This window comes from Musa acuminata, chromosome BXJ1-5 (assembly GCF_036884655.1).
Source record: "Musa acuminata AAA Group cultivar baxijiao chromosome BXJ1-5, Cavendish_Baxijiao_AAA, whole genome shotgun sequence".
Classification (NCBI taxonomy): domain Eukaryota; kingdom Viridiplantae; phylum Streptophyta; class Magnoliopsida; order Zingiberales; family Musaceae; genus Musa; species Musa acuminata.
In genome coordinates, this window is record NC_088331.1 from 38994488 (window position 1) to 39019150 (window position 24663).

Here is a 24663-nt window from a genome sequence, read left to right on the forward strand (position 1 = left end):
ATTCAGGACCTTTCTGAAATAATTGAACGAAAGGTGGTCGGCCAATATAAAATTAAGGTTCAAAGATGAATATGAAATTGACCCCTTCGTTTAAGCATACCTCATATGTCGGGGCATTCTGAGTGCTGCCACGGCAGATAGATACATGGAAGGAGTTGGGGAATTATGCTGAGGTAAAGTAAAACATATCAAGTTGGAAGGTTTTAATTAATCTAATCGGTATAGATCTTAACAGTGTGTGTGTTCCTATTCAATGAGCATGTCGAGAATTATGCCGATATAAGACATATCGAGTTGGAAAGTCCAATTATTATTTTTTTTTCTAAACTCCTTTGGTTTAATGTACTGATTATTTAATCTATTTTTAATTTAATTGGAGCCAGAGTTTATATCATGCATTGTAGCTTGCATATCCACCTTACAACTATAGCCCGGCCCAAAGAAGAATCGAATTACCCATAGCCGGGAACGATGTTGGAGGCCCGCCCAAATTAGAGCACGTAAAGGCGGAAAGGAAGGGGAAGGCTTCTCTTGTGGTGGTTCCTATTGGGTTTTCTGTGCGCGCCGCGCCCTCAAAACCCCAACCCGATGGCGGCCATGGAAATGACGGCGCCGCAGCCCAGTGAAGAGAACGAAGTAGCGAACCGCGAGTCGACCGCGGTCGTCGTCTCCGCCGGAGATGATGCTTTGGAAGTCGGAGATGGCGTCGACTCTTCTTCCGCGAAACGGAAGAGGGAGGAGGAGGAGAGAGAAGTTGAAGGAGTGGAAGAAACAAAGGTTTCGGATGCAGGAGATGGGAAGACGAGAAGGGACCTGTTGTGGAAGACGAGCCTGTGCTCGTTCTACCGGCGGCAGCCCGGTAAGGCGGGCTGTAGCCATGGAGACGCTTGCCGCTACGCCCACGGCGAGGTGGAGCTCCGCATTCGTCCCGATAACACGTGGGATCCCACCTCCGAGAGGGCCAAGAAGCTCCTTAGGGCCTCTAATAATGGAGATGATGCAAAGGCCGAATCTTCAGAGGCCGAAGACCCAACAGTCGATGTTACTTCGCTCGATAAATGCCTCATTGGCCTCCCGAGAAAGTGGGCATCGGACAACCTGAAGAGCTTCCTCGATGGTCAGGTAAAAGAGAATTACTTCGAGGAATCCCGTCTACGTTAAGAAAGTTGCTCTCTTGATGCAATCAGTAAGTTCTACAGTGCAGGAACAAACATGACACTTGGAAAACTTTGTTCAGGATTCGGAACATTTCTTTTGTTTCAGTCTGCGTATAAATAATAATGTGACAAAAAAAAAGGAAAGGATATGATTTTAGAACATAATACCAAGTTTTTACCCCAAGTTAAAGAAATACACTACTTGCCTATAACAAACATATTTTCTCGATTTTAGTGGTTGCAAGTTGCAACACTCATTGCGCATTGAAGCTAAAACTATTTAGAGGACAAGGTGACTTGTCTCCCTTCCTCTCTTTTGACATTTGTTTACTTGAGCCCTTGTTGAAGCATTAGATGTGGTTTCTACTAGTTTACAATCTTCAGGAACCTAGAGGACTAGATTGACAATTTTACCATCAACTTTTTGTTGCTTTGATGTTAGGTCTGATGTTATAACAATTTTGACGCAAGGTTTAGTCTGAAACACTGTGATGTAATGTTTAGGCATCATAATTATCTGAAGTTTATTTTCCTTGAATTTTTTTTCTGATGTTAGTATGGTGAGTCTCTTTAATTGAATCATTCAAATTCAATATGCCTGTTGCAATCTTCTCCTTCCATATCCTCATTTCATATCTGTTGGCCATTGCTGCTCCTCTGTTCTCATAATGTTAGTTGAATTAGCTTGCTTAGCAAGTCTTAGTAACTTCTTATTATATTTGTATTTCAGGGAATTCTGTACAAAACAGCAAAAAAGAAGAAAGGAATGACTGTAGGTTTTGTGTGCTTTGAGGATAGCCAACAGCTCGAAAGCGCAATTGAGGTAGTTCATCCAATTTTTGAAATATAATTATTTCCTATTAGAGTTTCTGAGCTCTTCTGTATTTTTGTTAATGCTATATAAACTGATAGGTACTAAATGCGAATTCAACTAGTGGGAAACAAATAAAAGTCGTAGATGCCATTCGTCGGTCTCACGAAAAGAAATCTGAAATTCCAACTTCTAATCAAACTAAAGGGCAGCTTGTTGATAGTGAACAATGCACAGATGATCCCAATACCTCGACATCAACAAGCTTAATTGAGGATGATGATGCAGTTGAAAAAAACACTTCTGTTTTTGAAGGGCTAGTTTCAAAGACAACAAGAACTGCTCGTGATGTTGTTGCTCCTCTTGCTGATTTGCCCTATGGCGATCAGTTGGAGAAGAAGAAGAAGACACTTATGCAGACACTAAAAAGACTTGTAAGATGAATATTTCAGAAGTAATTGAATCGTCTTTGCCATTAAACTTTCTACAATTTATAACATGTGTTGTTTCTTGATCCGTTATTGCTTGAATGTCTTGTTAACTTGTTGGCACTTTCCTTTGTAGACTCGTAATGCACGAAAGGCTTGTCCTGCATCTGTTGCATTGCCAGAGTGGATAACTAAATCTAGGGATATTGGTAAAGTTTCTCGTCTCACTGTTATTGATTCTCTTCACAAAATGAATATTCTAATCATTTTGAAATATTGCATTTGTTGGGAACTGACTTTTTACCAAAGAAGTATTCTAGTTCCTTTTTCTTTCTATTACTTGGAATGTAAAACTAATGTCTTAGGACATTATACTTGGATTGAGAATCCTTATGACATTGAACAAACTGTTTGACTTTGAAGTGTTCTATTTCCATGATTGGCCTAGTTTTCTGACCCTGATTTGGAAGAAGCTGCCAATTTTGCAGGAAACTTATGTATTGATAGTACCACCGGTAGTACAGCCTTGTGGAAGTTTCGTATCTGTAATGCACAATCTTTACATGTTTTGGCATGACCAATTTATGTTCGTGGCAGTTGAGGCCAAGTTTTTTTTCACCCAGGGACAGCATTTGGGACATACTGGTCTGAGCTGGGACCGTTACACTAGTTAATGCAGTATTATCATTTTATGTTTGTGCTGACCAGTATCAACCCATACTGGTCTGAGCTGGGTCTGGTACCATGAGGTTAACTGACAATTGTGTTTCTGTTTGTGGCTGTGTCCAGTACCACCAGACAAGTTCTTGGGAAAGGGTGTCCAGTCATGGTTTGTCTCTAGAGATAACCTTGGGGATGATGTATGTCCAGTAATCTTGAAATTGAGTGAAACAACAAAGCCAACGAGTTGAATGACCAAATATTGCATTTGATCATGTTTAATATGCTAGTGAATTTTAAATTGGGTGAAACATGAAAAGTCCCAAAATGGTTGGGCTTTTGAATGAGGAGTTTAAGGAGAATATCAACTTTAGGCGAGTCACCAAGCTCTGTAGAAGTTTTTTCTCCCTCAATCTCAGTTCCACGTTGGTTGAATGGAAGGATAGGCCTTATTTTGAGGAGAAAGACTTGGGAAAGGAGAAGAGAGAAATGGTGTGAAGAGAATAAATGAAGACACAATATTTTGGGGCCTGGTATAAAATGAAGGTCCACTGTGCTTTTGCTTATCATTGCCTAGTTCTGATGTGTTGTGTCAGGAGGTGATTTTTTTATGCACATAGGAATGTCATATGTCTACATTGTAGACCAGGATATGCCCTAGTTCTGGGTACTGTTACCCTCGTGGTATGATACACACTTAGGTGAAATGATTAAGGTTCTACCTACTCCTATCATTTGCTCAGTCCATTGAGCTTACATTATTGTTAGGATTTTAGTTGTTGGGGATGATGATCTGTAACATTTGTTTGGTTGCATAGATTGGTCTAAATGAATCTGTTTCAGACTAGACCTTAACCATTACCATCGATGAGACCATGGTAACTTTGGACCGTTTGAAGTTGGGTATGATATGAGATACGAACTGCAACTTGAATTTTGACTTCTTGAGAGAGGGAATGCATGGTTACATTTAATTTCAACTGGTCAGTCTTTCATCACAGGATCTTATTGCCATTTATATGGGCACACTGAACTATGGAAAGTCATTGGAAGCCTGTATTAAAAATTAATGATTTAATTCAAATGTTATTCTGCTATTGCTCCTTATTATGTGGCATTTGCATCAGATTCAAAATAAGCTTTGAGTACCCTTTTTCACATATTTCAAAATACCGTCTGCAATTTACATTGTGTAGGTGGTCTTCCTTGCAAATTTGAAGGTATATTAGAGTCACCACTAGCCAATGGGTATCGGAACAAATGTGAGTTCTCAGTTGGTGTTTCTTTGAAGGGTAAACCAACTGTTGGCTTTATGGTTGGAAATTTCAGGTCAGTAAGCACCTGCTTGTGTGTATAATATTTTACTGTACAGCTTATGACTGTTGCTTTTTTATGAGGTCTCAGGGAGGGTATAACAGCAATTGAGGAACCTATCAACTGCCCAAATGTGTCTAGGATATCCTCTGAATATGCTTTAATTTTTCAGGAGTTCCTACAGTCCTCAGTGTTGCCTATATGGAACAGGCTTGAGAACAAAGGGTTTTGGCGTCAGTTTACAGTATATAACCTTCTCTTGTCAATATTATATATTTTTCTCTTTGTCTTTCTAGAATCCAGAAGTGTATAGTTCCAAAAAGAACTGAAGATTTTAACCAATGAGCACACTTAATTAGGTTCGAGAAGGAAGGAAAACCAGCCAAATATCTTCTACAGAGAATGCAGAAAATTCTGTTGTGGAGGTTATGCTAATCATTCAGGTTTGTACTGTAAGATAAAAGGGCATAAGTTTAGAATTAAGGGGAAAAATTGATTGTGCTTTGGGCTACATGCACACATATGCATGCATATGCACCTCTTTATTCATCCTACAAAATAATTGATAGTCAACTTTACATCATATTGGATAACTAAGGATAGTATTAAGCTGTATAATGCATTGGTTCCTTTCTTTGGAAGTGCTTCTTGGTCACTTAATGTTGCACCATGCACACATTTAAATACTTTTTTTGTTACTCAATGTGCCTCTGTCAAGTCTGTGTTGATGCTCCCTTTACATTGGATACTGCAGGTTTGCTCATCTGATGTTGATGCAGAAATAATGAAAAATGAATTCCAGAAGATGGTCCAGTGTCTTGCGCATGGAGCAGCTGCTTGTCAACCTCCACTTCCTCTAACAGTAATTGTCGTGCAGGTTTGTTTTCTAGCATTGAACATGCTTAGGTGCTCATTAATTCTCTTTGAAAAGTATTCGATCACCATGTGCTGCTTTCTTATGTTCAATGTTCATACTTCTTGAATCATGTGTGCAGGATCACAAAGGGATATCAAATGCTGCTCCAGCTGATTGTCCTTTGATTCCATTAATGGTACCAGTAGCGGAACAGCAGCTTTGCTCAGAAAATAAATGTGCAACTGAAGCAAGAATTCATGATTATATAAGCAATCTCCGCTTCTCTATATCTCCAACAGCATTTTTCCAAGTTAGATCTAGTGTCATTTAGCTATACATTCGTTTTGTTTAACATAACCAAGTAGGTTTATCACTCACTAGGATACAGGTTAACACTCTTGCCGCAGAGAGGCTGTACTCACTTGCTGGAAATTGGGCAGATCTTAATCCAGAAACATTGCTTTTTGATATATGTTGTGGGACAGGAACAATTGGCCTGACCTTAGCTCACTGTGTTGGCATGGTATTTCTTCAACATTTGAATATGATGTTCACATATTTATGTATAAGTTTTCTGCACTTAAAAAAAAATGTTTTCTGAACTTTTAAGGTTGCAAAGGCCTAATAATAGTGTATGTGCATTTTTCTTATCATGTGATACTGTCTTCCTGGTTTCTTGTCATATTATTAGGGAGATTTATCATTTATACTCACATTTGTTTGATCTATGGTATTCTTGTCATATTCTTCTCAACATTTCTGCCTGTGGGATTCTCGTTTGTTACCTGAGTATGTTTCCAACTTACAGATTTTAGTTGCTTGCTGGTATCTCCTTCATTCTTTTAGACATTATTGAACAATCTTGGTTTCGTAATCTGGCATTGTTTTTTCATGGACAAGTACAACTCTTTTATTCCATTAGACTTAATTGAAGTACAATTAGCATCAAGTTGCATGGTTTCCTAATTATATAATTCAATTGTGAAAGTGGCTATACAATATTGGTTGATTCACATTGTCTTTTAGTCATTTGATGATGGGTGATTCACATTGTTTACAGCCAGGATTGAAATATCGTACCGTACCAGAGTTTCGACGTTCGTTCGATACGGTACTATTACTGTATACTGAGCGTTTTATCGCTCGGTATATATATATATATATATATATATATATATATATATAAGATTATATATATATATATATTTTTATATATTTTTTTATAAAAGGCAACGTCGTATCGCCTTGGCGATGTCGTCTTTTCCTTCTCCCACGTGGAGCGACGTCGCCTCATTTATATATATATGTATATATATGTATGTATATATATATCGTTTTGTTCGGTAACGGGCGGTCCGTGTATCGGTCAGCTGACGGACTGATATGTACCGCCCGTACCAGACGGTATTATTCGAAATTGCATATCTTGGTTGACAGTACCGTGTCTTTTTGTTTGCAAATGCTTAAAACTGCTAGCGTGATGGCAGAAAACTGTCTTTGTTTCTAAGTTGAAAGAGATGATTCATGAAATGTGTTTGGGAGAACATATTTTACATACAAAGATGCTGCATATTATTGATATATAACATTTATATGATTGCAAGGTCATCATACTAATTGATATATGTTTGTTGCCTGATCTGAAATTTCCCAGGTCGTTGGCATTGAAATGAATGCATCTGCAGTTTCTGATGCACAAAGAAATGCAATGATTAATGACATAAAGAATTGCAGGTTTGTCTGTGGGAAGGTGTGTTTACTAGCTTTTAATGACTGTATACCTATTTAAGATGTCTATGAGTTATGGTCATGGGCTAATTGCTTTTAACTTGTAACGTGACTTTTATAAACCTGTTATCTCATTCTTGATCCAAAAGTTGGTTGCCAGGCAGAAGACGTTGTGGGGGCCTTACTCAAGGAATATCTTGATGTTCCGAAGCAGCATGGTATCATTTCTGAAGTCTCGAGCATGAGTCATACAGGCAATTATGATGTGATGAATGACATGGTCAACCGAATATTATTGAGTTTGATATGAGTACTCCTGATTGTTCTTTCAGCTAAAGCAAGCAAGGAGGAGATGCTATCATGTCCAGAAAATGGTCCTAATAAAAACTTGGAACCCGTAGGGGTATCAGTAGAGAATTATGATGGAGGAGTCAAGTCTGAAGCAAGTCTAGAAGGCTCCAGTGAAGAAAATTTGACTAGTGATTCCATGGCTGTTGATGGTCTAGACAAGGATCTTAATGTCTCAATGGAAACCATGGGAACTTGCTCAGCAGAGTGTAGTGACACAACTGAGGATAATCAGGTGTGTAAAGAACCGACTGAGGAGACATGTGCTTCTAAAGACGAGGATGGTGCAGTCATGCATCAATTTAAGAATGTCGTTGCCATTGTTGATCCACCACGTGTTGGACTCCATCCCGTGGTAAGTAATGCCACTTTTTTGTTTTGAAATCTCAATCAGTGCTTCGTTATCACCCTTCATTTTGTTAGATTGCAGATTTGCATGTTACAATTTAGGTTTAAACTCTATTTCCTACCTATAAATTGTCAAGTATATCGACTGTAAAAAAGCATCACCCTAACCATATGTTTCACTTGATCTTGTAGGTAATCAAAGCTTTAAGGACTCATCCACGTATAAGGCGCCTCGTGTAAGATCTCCTTCTGTCACCCATTTATTTTGCTGTAGCGTATGCAACCGGGGTGCATATTTTACCATATTTCTTTGCAGAAAACTAATGCATTTGTCTTTTTTGATTCTTGTCTGCCACTAGCTATATTTCTTGCAATCCTGAAAGTTTAGTGGCTAATGCCATCGAACTCTGTACTCCGACCACCGATATGCCAGAGAAAGGGAAAGGCAATAGAGGATGGCGGAACATGAGCAGTGCTGGTCTGGCTAGGCATCGGACCAAATCGATGCCCAAGTCAGAGCCATTCCAACCAGTCAGGGCGATGGCAGTTGATATGTTTCCCCATACTGACCACTGTGAGATGGTGATGCTTCTTGAGCGCTGAAACTCATAAGTTCTTCCACAATTTGTTGCTCTCTGCAGTAATTTTAGGTCATCTTGTTTAGTCAAACTTTAGTTTTAATTTATCTGACTAAACTCCACAAGTTTGACAACGTCGGATTTTTGTTGTTTCAAAAGACCGTAGCCACCGATGAGCTTATCATTGCAAATAACAATTGCATTACATGTATTTTGTCCTGATATTTTAAATTTCGATTCAGTATCGATTTCAGTAATCTACTAAACAGTGTGGTTTTGTGAATGAGTGATGAATGAGTCTGATCTCCCCTTGACTAACCCAAGTAATCGAGAGACTGTTGGAGGACGTGATTCACTTGGAATCAATCTTTTTCCTAAGCATCTCTCTCTCTCTCTCTCTCTATATATATATATATATATATATATTTTATATAAGGCAATCATGTAATGCAAAACGTTGATTTTACTTTGGTCGCACGGTACTTTTGAGTGTCTATCTATAAAAGATAGACACTACTGCATGCCGATGCCGCGTATATTTATATCCAACACCGACCCTACCGATTCAGTCATATGTCACTACTGCATGCCGATGCCGCCAACGCCGCTTATATTTATATCCAACACCGACCCTACTATGAATTGTTCGTTGGTGACAATGCGGGGATGGGTTTGGAGAATATAAACTCGATCATAAATCATGTGTAGGTTTATCAAACGACCGAACAGTCAATTGAATGTCAAGTTTGCAAAGTAGTAGTACCTTCCATTGTGTTTTGAGTTTTGAGTGCTACCTTTAGAATTGCATGAGACGTGAGGACCAACCGCCACCCAACTAGCAATCGATGCTGCTTCCGCATGCTACCAAGATTGATTAGAGTCATCAAGGCGTATCACCTGAAGCCTGGGATGCAAAATGCAGTGATGGAGAGTTCTGCATTTGCCTCTCGACAAATGTAATATCGCATCACAGCTTACAAACTCGAGAAAGCTGAACATTTGGAAGAAGATATGGAAAATAAGAACCTGATTCTATTTCAACAAAATGGATTTGGTTTTTTTTTTTTTTTTTGGCATCAGGATGCACTTCTATAGACAACTTCTAGTGCGTTCGTTCATGGCTTGCGTCTCCTAATGCATCTAGAATACACGAGCATTACATTTCTGAATCAAAATTGGGTCTTGCACACCCAACCTCTTAACTGCAATCACAGAAATGACCAGTTGACAAAGCATAAGCCGAGGCAGTGCACGTCGTTGTCTTCGCCTAAAACTTTCCACACAACTGCCTGCTCGAAAGAAACTTGGCGACCCATCCCGGAAAGACACGTGCCGGCAGGAAGGTATAAGTAACCCTAAAGTTGAGGAAGAACCCAGAAATTAGTTGCAAAATCCATACACAGAAGAAAATTATATACATTATTATTACCAAAATTATATACATATAATCTGACTTGGAGAGCAACACATCGATAAAAAGTAATGGGAAGCACATCTAGATGGTAGGAGGATGAATGATACGACAGTCACCTATGTGACTTTACAACAGTACAAGGGTACCATGTCCGGCACACGAGGAGCTACAAGGAACATAAGCTACTTTTGTTTTAGAGAAGCAGATAAATGATAACCTCCTAAACATAAGAAATTTCATTCTTTTACCTACCGGTGAAAACATATGCTACGGAACAGCAACGGAACCTAGAAAACCTTCTTCATTAAAGCTATGAACCCTGGTGTGTTAAACCCTCCAAAATCTCACAGTGAAGATTTGTTTTGAAGGTGTCAATGTTGTCTGAGCCACAAGAAAATATTATAAATCTCCTTCCACTGTTTATAAGGTCAAAGGGGGAATGAGAGAGAAAACGAAAGAAAAAGGTGTATGGTTAAAAGGAACAGACCAGAGATTTGAAGTGTCTCTTCCTACTTCCATAGTAGGATCATCTATGCTCATAAGTCAGAACAGTGATCAATGATCTACCCATCATTTATGATGAACTAGGTCAACTGAAATAATGAATAAACCCAAGTTGATTATAAGTTTCTAATCACTAACTACTCTGCTCTTTTTGAACTGCAACACAGCATTGCTCCCTATGAAGACTTATGATTCACAAGGAAAATAGATGTATTCTATGATTCTGCCAAAATTCACTTCTTTATGTCTTCTATGCTTGGAGTAGAACCGTAATAAATTAAAAGATATAGAAGCCATAGCACATGGTATAGCTCTTGCAGCTTGAAAATGAACCAGAACTCCTTTTCAAGCTTGTTACTGAATTGCATTACAAAATCAGCATTGAAAAGGCCAATTTCTCCTCCTTTTCTAATACAATTTGGAGTCATAAATCATTCATTCCGCCCCTTTGACACTACAATATCTAGTTGATCAGTTAAAAACAGAGATTAAACCTATTCAACATCAAATCACTCAATGTGTCTTTCCGTACTAACTCCTTTTTCCACATCAAGTATAACATTTCCATTTTCTCAAACCAAACTATCATTTGATCTTCCATGGTCGCCGTGCAAATGTGCACTACACTAACTAATGCCAACATATTGCTTTTGAAGTCTTAGAATGATCTATATGTTCTTCCAGAACTCCTGTACAGAGCAGCATTTGGTATTGCAACAGCAAAGCAAGCGTATATAAGACTTGGAATCTAGTGATATTTATCTTATCATTCCCACTACTTGGGTGACTGGTACCTTATGATATAATATAGCATTTAGAAGTCAATATGATGAGAAGCCTGGGTACCTGTTCCATTAACTTAGCAAATTCAGAATGTAGTTCTTTACGACCAGCTTCATCAAAGATCTTATCCAGAGTGATGTCTTGAAGGGCTACCAGTGTTGTCTCCAACATATCAAGCCCTGCCTGGTTGGCAAAAGTGAAAATTGGTTGCATCTGGAAAACACAGGTACATAGTCAATGAAAAAGGCCCAAGAGTATTATAAAAGTTGAAAAAAGGACAAATCCTATTTGCACTGTGAAAGGAATCATGTTGGTCTTTTTCTGTTCTGATGTGTCATCACAACGTTTCCAGCAATTACTCTGGCATAAACTCTCAGGGCAGATCAAGAAATTTCCTGGAATTCTAAAGTTCATATTTTAACTACCAATAATATATCCAATGAAACCGTATATGGTACCAGAGATATGCTGCCATGGAATAAGAAAGTGTATACTGTTGATGCAAGATTGTGTTCATCCATCCTTGTTTGTGGATGGCACATAGCAAATCTATGAAGTAGCATGCGGAATATGAGAACTTCACTCGAGACGATCCAACATGAATGCCTTATGATTGCTGGTTAGAAATAATAAAATTACTCATTGATCAGGGGTTGAATGGCTGTTACCCAGTTATTAGATATGGTTAGCAACTCGAGAAGGGGATTTATGAATATGGATCTCCAGAATCTATTGCCCACCCTACCACTACGAGAAATGAAACAACTGCCCAAGCACAACACATTCATTGGCCAATTGTTCATAATGACTTACTAAAACCAATTACCAATATGATTAAAGACATCAACAGAAAAGATTCTTGTGCTTACTCAAGGAAATTTGTTCTCTTACATACCTCAAAAGTGCAGCATAAAACAGCATCCTGATGATGCCACAACATCTTTAATAATGACTCAGTTTCACCATCATACCTCAGCAAATCTATCCCCAGATGATAACTACAATAGTTGAACAAAGTTACACAACTATAATTGAATAAAACTGAACAGTCAAATATACATTTCTATCAGCTAATAGTTCGCTTACACAATATATGTTCTTAAAATAATGAGGTTCTCAGCAGCGACATGACATAGAGATCATTAAAGAATTTATTAGTCCAAGTGATTAGTAATGATTTGAATCTAGGCAAATTCAGCTTTTAAGTGCTTGTAGCTCTGACATATTCGAGCAAGATGATATGTTACTAGTTCACTTAATCATTATCTGTTATTAATGAACTGTAATTCATGTTTTTAAACAAATATAAGGTGCTCAGTAGGGACATGACACCGATAAGACCATTAAACATCTATCACAAATTCAAAAGCTTAGTAAATATCTGAATCTAGGCAAAGACAACTTTGACATACTTGTAGCTCTGACAGATCCAACGAGCAAGGGTGACAGCTTCAGGGGAACCCGGTACTAGCTTCTGTCCAATACCATGGCCAGGTTGTGACCGAGTTATGGCCATTGAGACCCTCTGTATTGCTGAGACAATGCTTCGAACATACTGTCTAGCCATTGCAGCAATACTATCCTGGAGGTGTACTTCATAAGGGAATTGAAACGCAATTGTCAGAACTGACCGCAAATTGTAATCATCAGTAGATGCATCACCACCAGATCGGTTCACGGTAGAACCTACTCCAAGGCTAGATGCAAGATCCAATGTACGAGTGGATGACAAACCATTCTGCATCATCAAGTATAAAAAGTTGGCATAGATAAATGGAAAAACAAAAGATTAAAAGGTAAACTTAAATGAATTTAACAAAAGATTAAAATTTAATGAAATTGTCAGATAAGCTAGATAATCAACACTTCCTATAATATTCAAGGGCTAAGAAACAGGCAGGATATGTGCATTGATCATTGTATGCTAAAATGCCACTAGTAATAATGTAATGACCAAGATAAAATTTTGAGAAAACCACCAGCTCAACACTTTCTGAAGGCTTTTTTTTTTTTGAAAATGAATTGAACAATATACCGAAAATCAGGTCCAATGTGTATAACATATCAAAAGTTTACAAACTGAGAAAAAATAGATAAGTATCCAGTTGTAGTTGTATGCAGCATACATAAAAATGTTCAGAAGAAATTCAAGCATCTAGTCAAAACAAATTAAAATCCATAATTTGCTCAGAATATTCACATGCAACTTTAAAAAACATGTGCAATGTGAAAGTAATCTCCTCTCATATCTATCTTATCCTTTAGCCCAGAAAAAAATAATAATAATTACATGTTAAATGAAATGCCTGTCCTGAGGATTTTTTTTCCCTGAAACTTCCAACAATGAACTAAGAGCAAGATTTGCTCAAATCATGTTTCTGAAAGTTTGAGCTGAAGGGAATAAACAAAAGGAAGCTTTGCATTCCTAAAAACTATAACCTAAAATTTGGTTATATACTAAGATATCGTAGAGTTCCATGTTCCTAACAATAATGATTTGAAAACAGTAGTTAATCATAATTTGTGTTACTCCCTTTTTGAAACAAATAAGACATGGATGCTTTGGAGTCCGGACTCTAGATATGACCATATAATATATGGAACAAAGAGAGTAACAAAATTTCTTCCCTCTTCATAGGATAAGGGGATACATAAGGAAAATTTTCTCATTCAAAAATACTCAATGAAGGAAATATGGATGAAAAATGGCAATATGGATGAACTATTCTGAGTTGGAATATGATTTTCCAGGTAGTTCGGTTGAAAGGGAAATAGGATACGGAATGACAATCGCATTTTTGAGTTTCTACGAACACAAGGAAGAAGTTAGTTTGTTCTAAACCAGCTCAAGGTAAACATGCCAAGGAGCCCCACCTAGGCTTTGATTCTGATGACAGTGGGAAGAAGGTAGAGGTAGAAACATTTAATTGTGTACTAAATGTAGAAATTGGACTAATAAAAACAACTGAAGAAATTGGCATCAAACACTCCCAAAGACAACTGGACTTTTAAAATGGTTTTAACATCGTTTGATTTTATCAAAAAATAGCTTATAATAACTCAACATTGACTTTCTATTAATGAAATAATTTATACAAAAACTTGCAAAATCTTTTAACATAATTTTCATACAGAGTGCAGAAATGCAATTTCCAACCTCATGTTTGAAGCCAGACCATAAAGTCCTACAATTCTGAAACCACACTACTTTGTAAACAAAAATAATTAATATTCAACCTTTTTTTTGGACAAGCATATCCTATACACCTAGTGATTTCTTCTACTACAATTAACCAAAAGGAATCAACGAAAGAAATCCAAATCTGAACTAGAACATTATAGCTCAATATCAACAAGATGTATGGTGTATTGGTCTAAGCGTATAAACATGGCTGATTCAAATCCAACAATTGGAACATAAGAAAATTTGATGATAATATACAAAAAGAGGTTGCTGATTCATCAATTTGAGGACAAGAAACATGACTAGATTCTGTGTAACCATTGGTTAAAGAAAGAGATGCTCATTGCATAAGTAGCTTAATCTTCAGAATTTTCTCTCCTTTCTCAACCTAATTAGTCACCACTGTTGCAGAATTTCAGTCACATATGCACATAAACCACTATGCTGGAATAAAATGTTATAGGGAGAATATGCTTTACAAGGACAATGAAATACAAAGACCAGAATGCATATGCTCCAATTATTTAATTTGGAACAATCAAGCATCTATCATCATTGCAAGAAAGTAAAGTACAGTTATCACATTGGAAGAATGAAAACTAAAATGAAACACCAATGATGACATCTTATTTGAAGTGCTTAACTGTTTTCGCATCCAGTGGTATAACACGGAAGCCAGAAGGTAGCAAGGGTGCATCATCAGGAAAAAGTTCATCAATTGGGGCAAAAACAAGCTGAAAACAGGCACCCAGAGAATTTTCATCTATTCCACAGCAAAGCTGTAAATATAACCACCAAAGGAGACAAATCAGTCACATAATATCCTAGTTTGATTCACATGACAAGAAAACAATTTATCAACTCAAAAGATTTTGTGTAATCAGTCCTCAAAAGGTGCCATTAAGTGCAACAAAAAATAATAAAAAAGAAAACATTTACACAGTATCTCCAAGCTAACAAAAATTAAAGAAGTCAATCACAATAAGTAGGTCTACAAGTCCGATCTCGTTATCTTTATACACAAAAATTTTTGGCTGTTGTTATTTTCAAATGAATATGCTCTGGTCCTTGTCTAAATTAAAGTATCTTGATAATGATTTTAAAACTTGTTTGATTTCCAACATGACAATCTGTATTAAGAATGTCACTAAATGGCTTTAGTTCAACAAATTTCATATGCACAATTATGAAACTTTATAGCCCCACCCTTTGTAAGATAAAGGTGCATAGGGGGTGCCCTCTAGAACTTCCCCACATTGCCTTTATATCTTTTTTTTCTTGTTTAACCTTTATAACATTTTTTTCTGTTACAATTGTTACATCAGAATGATAAAAAAACCCACAAAGCTCCATCTGAAAATAGTCTAGACCTTCTTTGGACTATGCATGAATGTTCCATGATACTTCAATTCAGTATCCATAAACCCTAGTACATTTGAACATTTTACATGGTTGGGACTGATAAATCCTCAAAAGCATCACCTCTACCGAGGATTAGAACAGTCCTGATGCTTTTAGATATTTTACACAATTTTTGAACTGTTAACTCCTTGCCATCATCACATCTAAGGAGAATTAAAAATATATATATGAACTTTTCATCAAAGCACTAACAAGAATATATTTAGCCTTATTATGCAGTTGTACATGTTAACCGAGGACCATATAATATAGGCAAGAATAAGTAGTATATATGAGTTTTGTGTGTAGAATCAGCTAAAACAATCATAAATTCATGAAAGCTGAAACTTCATTCATGAAGTATTATGATTCTATAAATAATCCTAAAAGTAAGAACTCAAATAGCAACTTAATCAATTATGTCCAATGATTGCCATAATTGACAGTGCTGATCATAGATCTTAGCTTATGTTACCTTTATGGTATCCAAAAGAAAAGAAATTCTTCTTGGGTGAGCTGGTGACATGCAACGTAGCTAATTTTTTAGTACAATGAATAATTTCACAATAACCTCATCCATGATATCCACTAGTTTTACATGGATTTGCTATCATTAATAGAAACATTTGCAGTTGATCATCATCATCCATTATGTAGGCTGCATCAATCAGATATAAGCAAGCCCCAAACAACATCAAAAAACCAATTCATTAATAAACTAGTGAAAGCTACAATAACTGCTAGTGTTACCACTACTGAGATCGTGTGATATTCTACATATCCATCATTGCACTTATTCCAATTATACATCTATTTGGAATTCGCTTCAGTGGAAGCTCAGGATCAATGTTGAATATTTTTTTTGTCAGACCATAACATAAAATCACAAATTGTAGTTTTCATTTAGCAGGCAAGTGAACAAGAAGAGCAAAGCCTGTAATTTTCAGGGAAATAAACATTTGACACCTGGAGGAGATGAATGTCCCTGGATAAGATGGCTCCATCTTGAATAAGAGCCTGACCTTCAAGACGAACAACTTCAAGAAACTGCAAATTTTTTCAACAAAGGAAAATTAGAATGACAAATCCAAAAAATACAAACCTACATATGACTAGCCTATACACTGGCATACATTGTCAGGTTTCATGCCCACATAAGTGCATAAATCGGAGGAAACCCATCATCAGAACCAACTAAAAGGCAATATTCATAATAGTACTATAGTTATCATTATAAAATATACCATTACCATATTGCTGCAAATTCTTAGCTTCTTGTTCCTTGAACTAATGTTGCAAAAAAATGTTTTTTCTAAATAATAAGATCCAAACTCCAACCTGGAAATGTGAATGACAATAGTGCCACTTCACAGAAAATGAACATCCAGGGGCATTAGGAACATGGAAACAAGTATAAGACAAGTAAATGCACCTCCTCATTCTCAACTGTGTGAGCAAGTGGCATGATAATCTGGCTCCCAGAAAATCTAGTAGGCCTTGATCCTGAAAAGGAAGATACACCAGCTTTTAATGATGCTGCAGAATATGCATCTACGTTGTAATCAGCCCATTCAGAGCGGTGCTCCCTCAGAAACCGAACCAGTAATGCTGGTGGAACGCTCTACAAAAGCAACATGACATATTAGCATCTCATTTGACTATCTAAGATAACATATATAATATCATGATTGTTTCATAGACTGTGATATTGTTCTGGTATGGCTATGTAACAAACATTCTGACCACTTCCAACATGTTGACAATTTCTTTTTACTTTTATTAGTTATTGAGGCATACCAAATAGTATTAAATAGTAAATAATTGTTTGATAAGACTCCAGTATGAATATCAGTAACAGTATTCAAGACCTCTACATCATGTTTATTAAGATACAGGCTTGAAAGTTATCCATCATACTTGCAAGAACAACTAAAATACTAAAGACAACTGTGAACAGATCAAAATAATTTTGAGTTCAGTGCTTCTAGACAAACAAAATGTTGTGAACTTAAGCAGTATATTTTATGATCAAATGCTCAACCTTGACCACTTCCTCAGAATGTAGCCTCACAGCATACTGGGAAATGTGGACATATTGAGTCTCATTAATGAGAACAAGCACTAATGGCCTTTTTGTCTTACATCATGTTTACACAAAGTAGTAATCTTAAGGTTTTAAGAGAAGGAACTTATCTTTCAACAGATGATGAGTTGAATTGAAAAAACTTGATGAAAATAGAGAAGACCTCTAACAATTACATTTCTGACAACCAAGTCAATCTCAATATAAACTTATCATGTTTTATGTCAATCATCAGAAGCATGAAGTTTGACCACAATAAGCTTAATAATTTGGTGCTTACTTGAAGTAGCATTGATGCCTTAGCACATATGACACCTCCAGCCGATGCGAAAGCATTAGAACTGGCATTAGCACCAGTTTTCTTTGTTGAATTGGTGGCAATTACTATATCGTCCATACCATCACTCCCCATAAGTGACCAACCATCATCAGTGAAACCATTAATGGCGTCATTAAATCCCCTATAGTAAACATGGAGAACAATGATATTAGGAAAAAGAACATTCATGTGCAAGAAAGCATGCAAAAGAAGGAACTCAATGACACGTTCTTCTTCTTTTCTTTTGGAAGTAAAAGTATGATTCGTATATTTCATTAGTATATATTGACCTGTTCAATCGCTGGCCAAAAGTCCGCAAAATAGCAGGCTGCCTACCCGTTGCACACACTACTTCACCAGTTGTCTCCTGTGCTATTTGCCTGACATGACGAAGTGCCTTGAAAGGATAACACTAATCAATTTTTAAAAGTGAAAAAAAAAGAAGCTAAGCTGACTATGGATATGTAACACAACCATGTGTTAACTGCACATTCAAAAGTCACTATGATTATCTTAAAATAGTTGGAAGCTGAAGGAAAGCATTACCAGACTGCAACAACCCAACATTACACAAGAAATTATTAATCAGGCACAAATCAACTAATTATACTCACTCTATCCTTCCAAGCATCATTGTACGAAGAAAAAATATCAGATAAAAATTAAGAAACAGAAAACACACAGAAACTAGTAAGTTTTCAAAGAAGACGCCAACTTGATTGGGCAGAAACATTTATGTGGTTTCTGAAGAACAATTCCGAAAAACCTGTCAGAGATGCCAGAGTACAAGCATACAATTACCTACCGCAATTGTCATTTTCTGAGCCACGACTCTAGATGACTCATAAAGCGGCCGCAATACTTCAGGAACACTCCAAGCCTGAAGATGAAACATACTTGTACTAAAGGATCTCTCCAAATGGTAGTCAAGAATTTTACAATAACTATCTAAGATCCCATAAACATACCTCAAGATCCAAGTGATCAACAATGTGGACAATGGAGCCCCCACCCTCACATGGTCGAATTAGATAACCACTGGGAAGCATCTCAGCTCTTACAAATTGGTGAGCAGTAGTTGCATTAGGACCGCTTCCAGAACCACTTAAAGATCTCTCACAAATCTTTAAGGTAGAACATTGTAACAAGCAGAATAACTAAATGCCCATGTGCGAGACAAAACTAAGTGTTCACAACAGGTTACAGAGCATACCACATGACTGCCATCTTCTAAGCTTGTAGTGTACCTTAGGGTCCAAAAGTCCCGTGCAGGAGCTAATGTAGTTGGAGCATACATCTGTACCAAAACAAATAGGACCAAGTTCTAATGTAAAACAAACAAAACAAAAGAAGAAGAGCCTGAATATGCTAAAACTTAAGGTCTTAACATAGAAAAAGTCACTTTAAACTCACCTGCATGTACACTAGCTCAATTGTGCCTCCATTTCCAGTTGGAAACATGGTGAAGACTTCAAGGTTACGACAATCATGAAACCAAGTTGGCCTGTCTTTAATGATCTCTGCAATCTGTCAATCATAAGCATGAGGATCATGAGATACTTGAGAACTAAAGGTTCATGTTGGTTGAGTGATTATGCTCCATTAACTCCCGAATCACACAGAAATTAATAATTGATATCGTTTTTTATAAAAGGACTGAGATGACTCCAAGAAAAAAAAAAAAGCATAGTAGAAGAGATTCATCAGTTGTTGCCTTCATTTTGAAGTATAATGAGATTAGAGGATGAGATACAAGTCATTGTAACCACTTTGAATCTCTTTGCACTAAATGATCAGGGTGCCAGTTCACACTGATGAGCTTGCCTTTGTAGGTTCTAAGTTCACTAGACCACAGGCTCGTGCTGCCACCCCACTGGAACTATGTGAAATAGCGACAATCCCAATTGAATCCGGACCAGGCTGTTCACAAGAAAGAATCCAGACTTCAGTATAATTTAGCCTTAGCTGCTCTATGTTTCATATGAAGTGTTTGAAAATCTAAATATAATTCAACCAATACTTTAGCTTTAGTTGAAGCCTAGGTACTTAACATTGAAAAACTACAAATGTCTCTTAAATTTCTGTTACCTTCATCCCAGGCATCTGGACCCAATCAACAGCAGTCCCTGTAGCTTTTGAAAGGAACTCTGCCAAGGCCTCCTCAGCTATAGATAGGAGTCTACAAGACAAAAACAATTGAACATGTTGCATATGCAATGGCAAAACTGTTTCAAATTAGAACACTCTATTGATCCCAAAAAGAAAAAACGACAATCGGTATTCTTTTTCTCTTTTATTCTGGAAAGTGAAAAAGATTTATACCCAGCAGGATTATTGGCATCCCTTAGAGGATTTTGAGGGGTGGTCACAATTGATTCACAGCTTGTATCATTAGCCAGTGAGACCTACAGAAAATATGAATTGAACAAAAGTTAATCAACAATGCCCATATATATAAAAAAAAAAAAGAGCTACTTTTGTAAAGTTGGCTTTCACTGTATTTCTCAGGCAGATGAATAGATTACTTAATAGATGAATTGATACAATCAAGGTTACTTTGATACATTCTGACATTAGAAGGTCAGATTGAAGGTCTTTTATGCTGAGAAAGTTGAACACAGAATTACTTTGTGCAGGAATCACTTCAAACTCCATTAATTAAAAATAAAAAATAAAAACCTACATTTTGTAGCTGTTGCCGCATGTATGCGTTCTCATGGACTAGCTGGGTAACCTGCTTCTGAAGCCGTTCATTTTCTTCCATCAAAAGCTTATTCATTGCAGTTAACTTTCTGTTGACAGCCTGTAGGCGAGAAGTCTCCTTTCTCTGCTTCTCACGGCACCTGAAAGAATTCTGCTTATCTTCCAGAAGAATATTCAAAATGAAGAAAATCATGAATAATAATGAAATCTCAGTAAATCATATATTTACCTATGCCAAGATGAGAGGGTGGGGAATCACGAACAAAAGGATTTAAAATATATACATAATAGCTGGAAAAAGTTGAATGTAATGCTCCAACAAAATTAAGTATAGGAATTTTTCTAGAACCTAAAATGGAGCACGATTAAATGCTCGTTGCTTGCTAATGTTCCTACAAACCAACAAAATTTTATAACAACCAAGATGCTGCAAGTAAATAGCGAAGGATATACCATTTTTCTTCAGGGAACATTTCCTCTGGAAGGAAGAAGGAAACAGAGAAAACAATTGCCCGGAAGAGAAACTTTAACTCATACGTAATGTCCGGATGACAGATCAACAGAACTTATACATCCTTTTACTTGAACATTCGAATAGATGCATTTTGCTTGTTGCCCTTGTAATTTTGTTATGATGTGCAATTAGAAAACTGCATCGCTGATCATGCATGCGATGCTTGACCTTTCAAGATATCTCCAACGAGTTCTTTCTTGAGAAATGAATGAGTGGAAATAAATAATTAACCAAGTGTAATATCCTCAAATATGTTTTCTCACGATCTCTTACCTTCGATTTTGAAACCAGACCTTGATCTGCTTGGGCTCGATGTTAGCCAGAATCGGACACTCGCGGATCAGCTGTTGACGCCGCGTCGAGCTTGGCTTCGGACACTCTGAATACACCCGTTCGAGTGCCTCCACCTGCTCAGCAGTGTACCTCACATACTTCCCCGCATCCATGGAATGCTTCTCCATTCCTCCACTCCGCATCGCCACCACCGCCGCCATTTCTGCTCCTCAGATCCAAACCGGCACAGACGGAAAGGCAAAGCGAGGAGTTCAAAACCACCCGTCACCCTCCTTTCCTTTTCTCTTTTGTTCCCTTCTCTTTACTATCTTGCTTTAGTCCTAAGATTCCCCCTAGGAACACTGGAGCAGCAGTGATTGCTAGAATAAGGGGTAAGGATAAAGATTCTACTCTATAAAGGAAGCCCAGAAGCAAGAAGAGTGGTTCAGATGTTGATGTTCATGCTGGCTTTAACCTTACTTAAGCAACAAAAAGCCCAAAGGAGACCGCTTTCCTAAAAGAAATCTCTATCCTCTCGAAAAAGAAGGGAAATCCAAAGCTCAAACAACCACAAAATCGCCTCCAAGGGATCAAAGATCGAACGACGAACCAATTGAGCGGGATCAAAGAAACCTGATCTCAGCCGAGAACCAAAGAAGACGCCGGAAACGGACCCAAAACCCATCAAGGTTTCATCTTTTCCGTCCCTCTATATCAAGATCCCTGCTTTCGGCTCGGAAACAAGGGGAAAGGAAGAGAAATCACCAAGAAACAAGTACAGTAAGCCGAAACCCTCACCACGATGAAGAGTATATAACCAAAGAACAAGTCCGAGAACCAGGAGAGGAGGGATTAGGGCTTCAGACGGAGGAGGCGAACGAGAGAGACAGCTGAGGAAGAGGTTTGGGTAGGTGGGTGGCGAGCTGACAGCTTTAAAGCAGAGAACCAGCTGCCGTTCTGCTTGCCTTCCAAATGGACACTACTTGAACACAGCAGAGAGAGACCGAGCGAGAGAGACAGAGAAGAGGGTAAAGTGCTGGTAATAAAATAACAGCCCGTTATAACGGAAGAGAGAGGGTGTGTGTGTGGGGGCATCGCCTTTGATGTTAAGCATTTTTACATATTTATCCTTGCACAGTTCATAAATACCTTTTCTTTTTTCTATATATATATATATATATATAGTTTTTCTATAACATATATAAAACATTTATAATACTCCGAAGATTATTAATGCATTTTTCTTAAGATGCTAAAATAATAATACCATAAATTTATTCAAAAATACTTAATTTGACTGGTTTGGATTAGCACTGAGAAAACCCAATGTTAATGGAAGTGAGTGATGGCATTTTGAAACATAGAAAGTTTGATCTAGAAAATCCAAACAATGCGATGTTGAATCTCATCTTCAATCGTTTACTGTAAATAACTTTGACAATGCGATTGAGTTGTCAAAGTTATAAATGTACATAACAGTGATTTGATTCTGACATCTATTACTTGTATAAAAATATATTAATTAATTAGAATGTATAATGCATTCGTATTATTCATCAAAAGAATTCCAAAAGAAAAGGTGCTGTTCTTCGCAGCAGAAAAAATACGACGCTACTGTTGATTTCTACGTCGTGAAGTGTCACGGTCTGTCTCATTACTGGGACGGCAGTGCGAGTGTGGTTCAAGGATTCGACGTCCTCGGCACATTCTGTTCTTTTTGTCCATCCCTGTCAATTGACATTATTGTGTGTCCACAGTGGTGATGTCGGGAGGAGAGATGAGGCGGTGACTGGTACACATATCACTCGCCTTCGGACCCCATTCATCAATAACAAATAGCACGTTCGAGGATAGTTTGGCATCTTCATGAACCAGCACTGCACAAGTGCCTCATTAGTTAGCTTTGATTCCCGGATTCCCAAACGAGTCACAGCAAAGTGAGGAGGCAAAACGAATTGAATGGAGCAGCAGCGGCGGCAATGCGAGGGGGAAAACGACAGGTGAGGAAGGGTGTTGTTCCCTTCATTAATGCTACGGTCAAAGCAATCGACGTCTCTTTGTTCTTCCCTTGATGTGTTCATCTAATTTAATGTGCATGATGTGCTGTGAACATCGATGAAGAAGATTACTTACTGGAACACGCCAAACTGTGGTCACGGGATGAACACTGATCATTAATTAGCTTAGCAAGGGCAGTTGTGGTTCTAATGCACTCGCTTGCTCGTGGCGCCGCTGCTGTAGCGGCAAAGATGGAGGAAGGGCTTTTTTTTTCCTTGGATTATGTCTCAGAGCGCAGGACATGGCATGCCTTCAGGCATAGTAGCTTCCATCGACTTATCTGCTTGTTTTATCGGCGAGGAGGAGGTTCTCTCGCTGCATGCATGCGCCCCAGCAATGGGGTTTCAGGATAAGGGTTATGCTGCGAGAGATAGGAGAGGCAGGACAGTAGTGATATGATGCCTTTCTTGGATCGCTTCTCCATTGTTCTTCGCCTCTGAGAGGAACGAGTGTGCGCCATCATCTAAAGGGCTATTATGGGGCTTCAGTTCGGTCAAACCGAGGTGCAGGATGACTTGGTTGCATCCCTGCGTCATTTTCTCATGATCTTTGTGGATGGGTTCCAGCATCACCCATCAATGCCAACAAGATTCCCACAGGATCTATCTAATTACACAGAACCCAACCGAGCTCAAGAACAAGGTCTGTTGTGGTTGCATCTAGTAGATCTGCATTTGTTACTTTATTACTTGGAAGGAGTCGTAGGGGGGGGGGGGGGGGGGTGGGTTTGCAGGAAACCAAGTTACTGTGGGGAGCAGCTGCCTTCCTTTTGGCTCGTTCAACTGTGCCACTGACAAGTATGTATGGTGTGTCACTGAGCAGTGTTTGGTCATGGAGTTGTGCAGCGGTGGGGATGTCCTCCTTACTGCCAGTGAAGCTAAAGAGGACTCCCGACTCCCTCGAGCTGTGCACGCCATGAAGCCTTTGAGGAAACAGGTAAACACAATGCAAATATTGGAGCCATGTGAGTGACTCTGCAAGGATCAGAAGAATCATGGAAACACACATAGAGCAAGGTAAAACTGCTGCATTTACTTGAGGAACATCGCTTGGAATCCCTTTTTTCTTTCATGTAATAGCAATCATTTACTGCGTAGAATCCATTCTTTATCTCTCGTCAGAAGCTGCTGACTCGGGGAATCGTGCATGGGGCCGCCATGGCTGGCACTGCATGAAGAAAAAGTTAGGGCTTCCCCATC

The 24663-nt window shown here is 38.0% G+C and overlaps 2 protein-coding genes across 5 annotated transcripts; one reads left to right on the forward strand and one right to left on the reverse strand.

Moving 5' to 3' along the window:
* Nucleotides 1-517: 517 nt before the first annotated feature.
* LOC135674219 (zinc finger CCCH domain-containing protein 24-like) lies at nucleotides 518-8485 on the forward strand. Of its 4 annotated transcripts, none has more exons than XM_065183836.1 (15): nucleotides 518-1122; nucleotides 1888-1980; nucleotides 2070-2402; nucleotides 2533-2605; nucleotides 4253-4385; nucleotides 4461-4614; nucleotides 4730-4813; nucleotides 5125-5247; nucleotides 5366-5536; nucleotides 5615-5749; nucleotides 6881-6976; nucleotides 7115-7208; nucleotides 7287-7657; nucleotides 7843-7886; nucleotides 8010-8485. In XM_065183836.1, the coding sequence occupies exons 1-15, from the start codon at nucleotides 589-591 to the stop codon at nucleotides 8251-8253; spliced, it is 2682 nt and encodes an 893-aa protein (XP_065039908.1). In that variant the 5' UTR covers nucleotides 518-588; the 3' UTR covers nucleotides 8254-8485. The 4 variants fall into 4 exon arrangements, with proteins under 4 accessions (XP_065039908.1, XP_065039910.1, XP_065039911.1 ...); XM_065183837.1 differs by having other exon boundaries at nucleotides 519-1122; nucleotides 7115-7172; XM_065183838.1 differs by lacking the exons at nucleotides 7843-7886; nucleotides 8010-8485 and having other exon boundaries at nucleotides 7104-7172; nucleotides 7287-7508.
* A 755-nt stretch (nucleotides 8486-9240) lies between these two features.
* LOC103985830 (homeobox-leucine zipper protein HOX9) lies at nucleotides 9241-22427 on the reverse strand. Its single transcript, XM_009403680.3, has 18 exons — nucleotides 21407-22427; nucleotides 20600-20759; nucleotides 20239-20321; nucleotides 20005-20095; nucleotides 19741-19836; nucleotides 19330-19443; nucleotides 19130-19213; nucleotides 18885-19040; nucleotides 18722-18796; nucleotides 18207-18313; nucleotides 17878-18058; nucleotides 16947-17135; nucleotides 16481-16561; nucleotides 14758-14892; nucleotides 12342-12667; nucleotides 11825-11927; nucleotides 10993-11142; nucleotides 9241-9583 (listed from the first exon to the last, which is right to left on the reverse strand). Exons 1-18 carry the CDS (start codon nucleotides 21625-21627, stop codon nucleotides 9437-9439), a joined length of 2499 nt encoding a protein of 832 aa, XP_009401955.2. The 5' UTR covers nucleotides 21628-22427; the 3' UTR covers nucleotides 9241-9436.
* Nucleotides 22428-24663: the final 2236 nt, after the last annotated feature.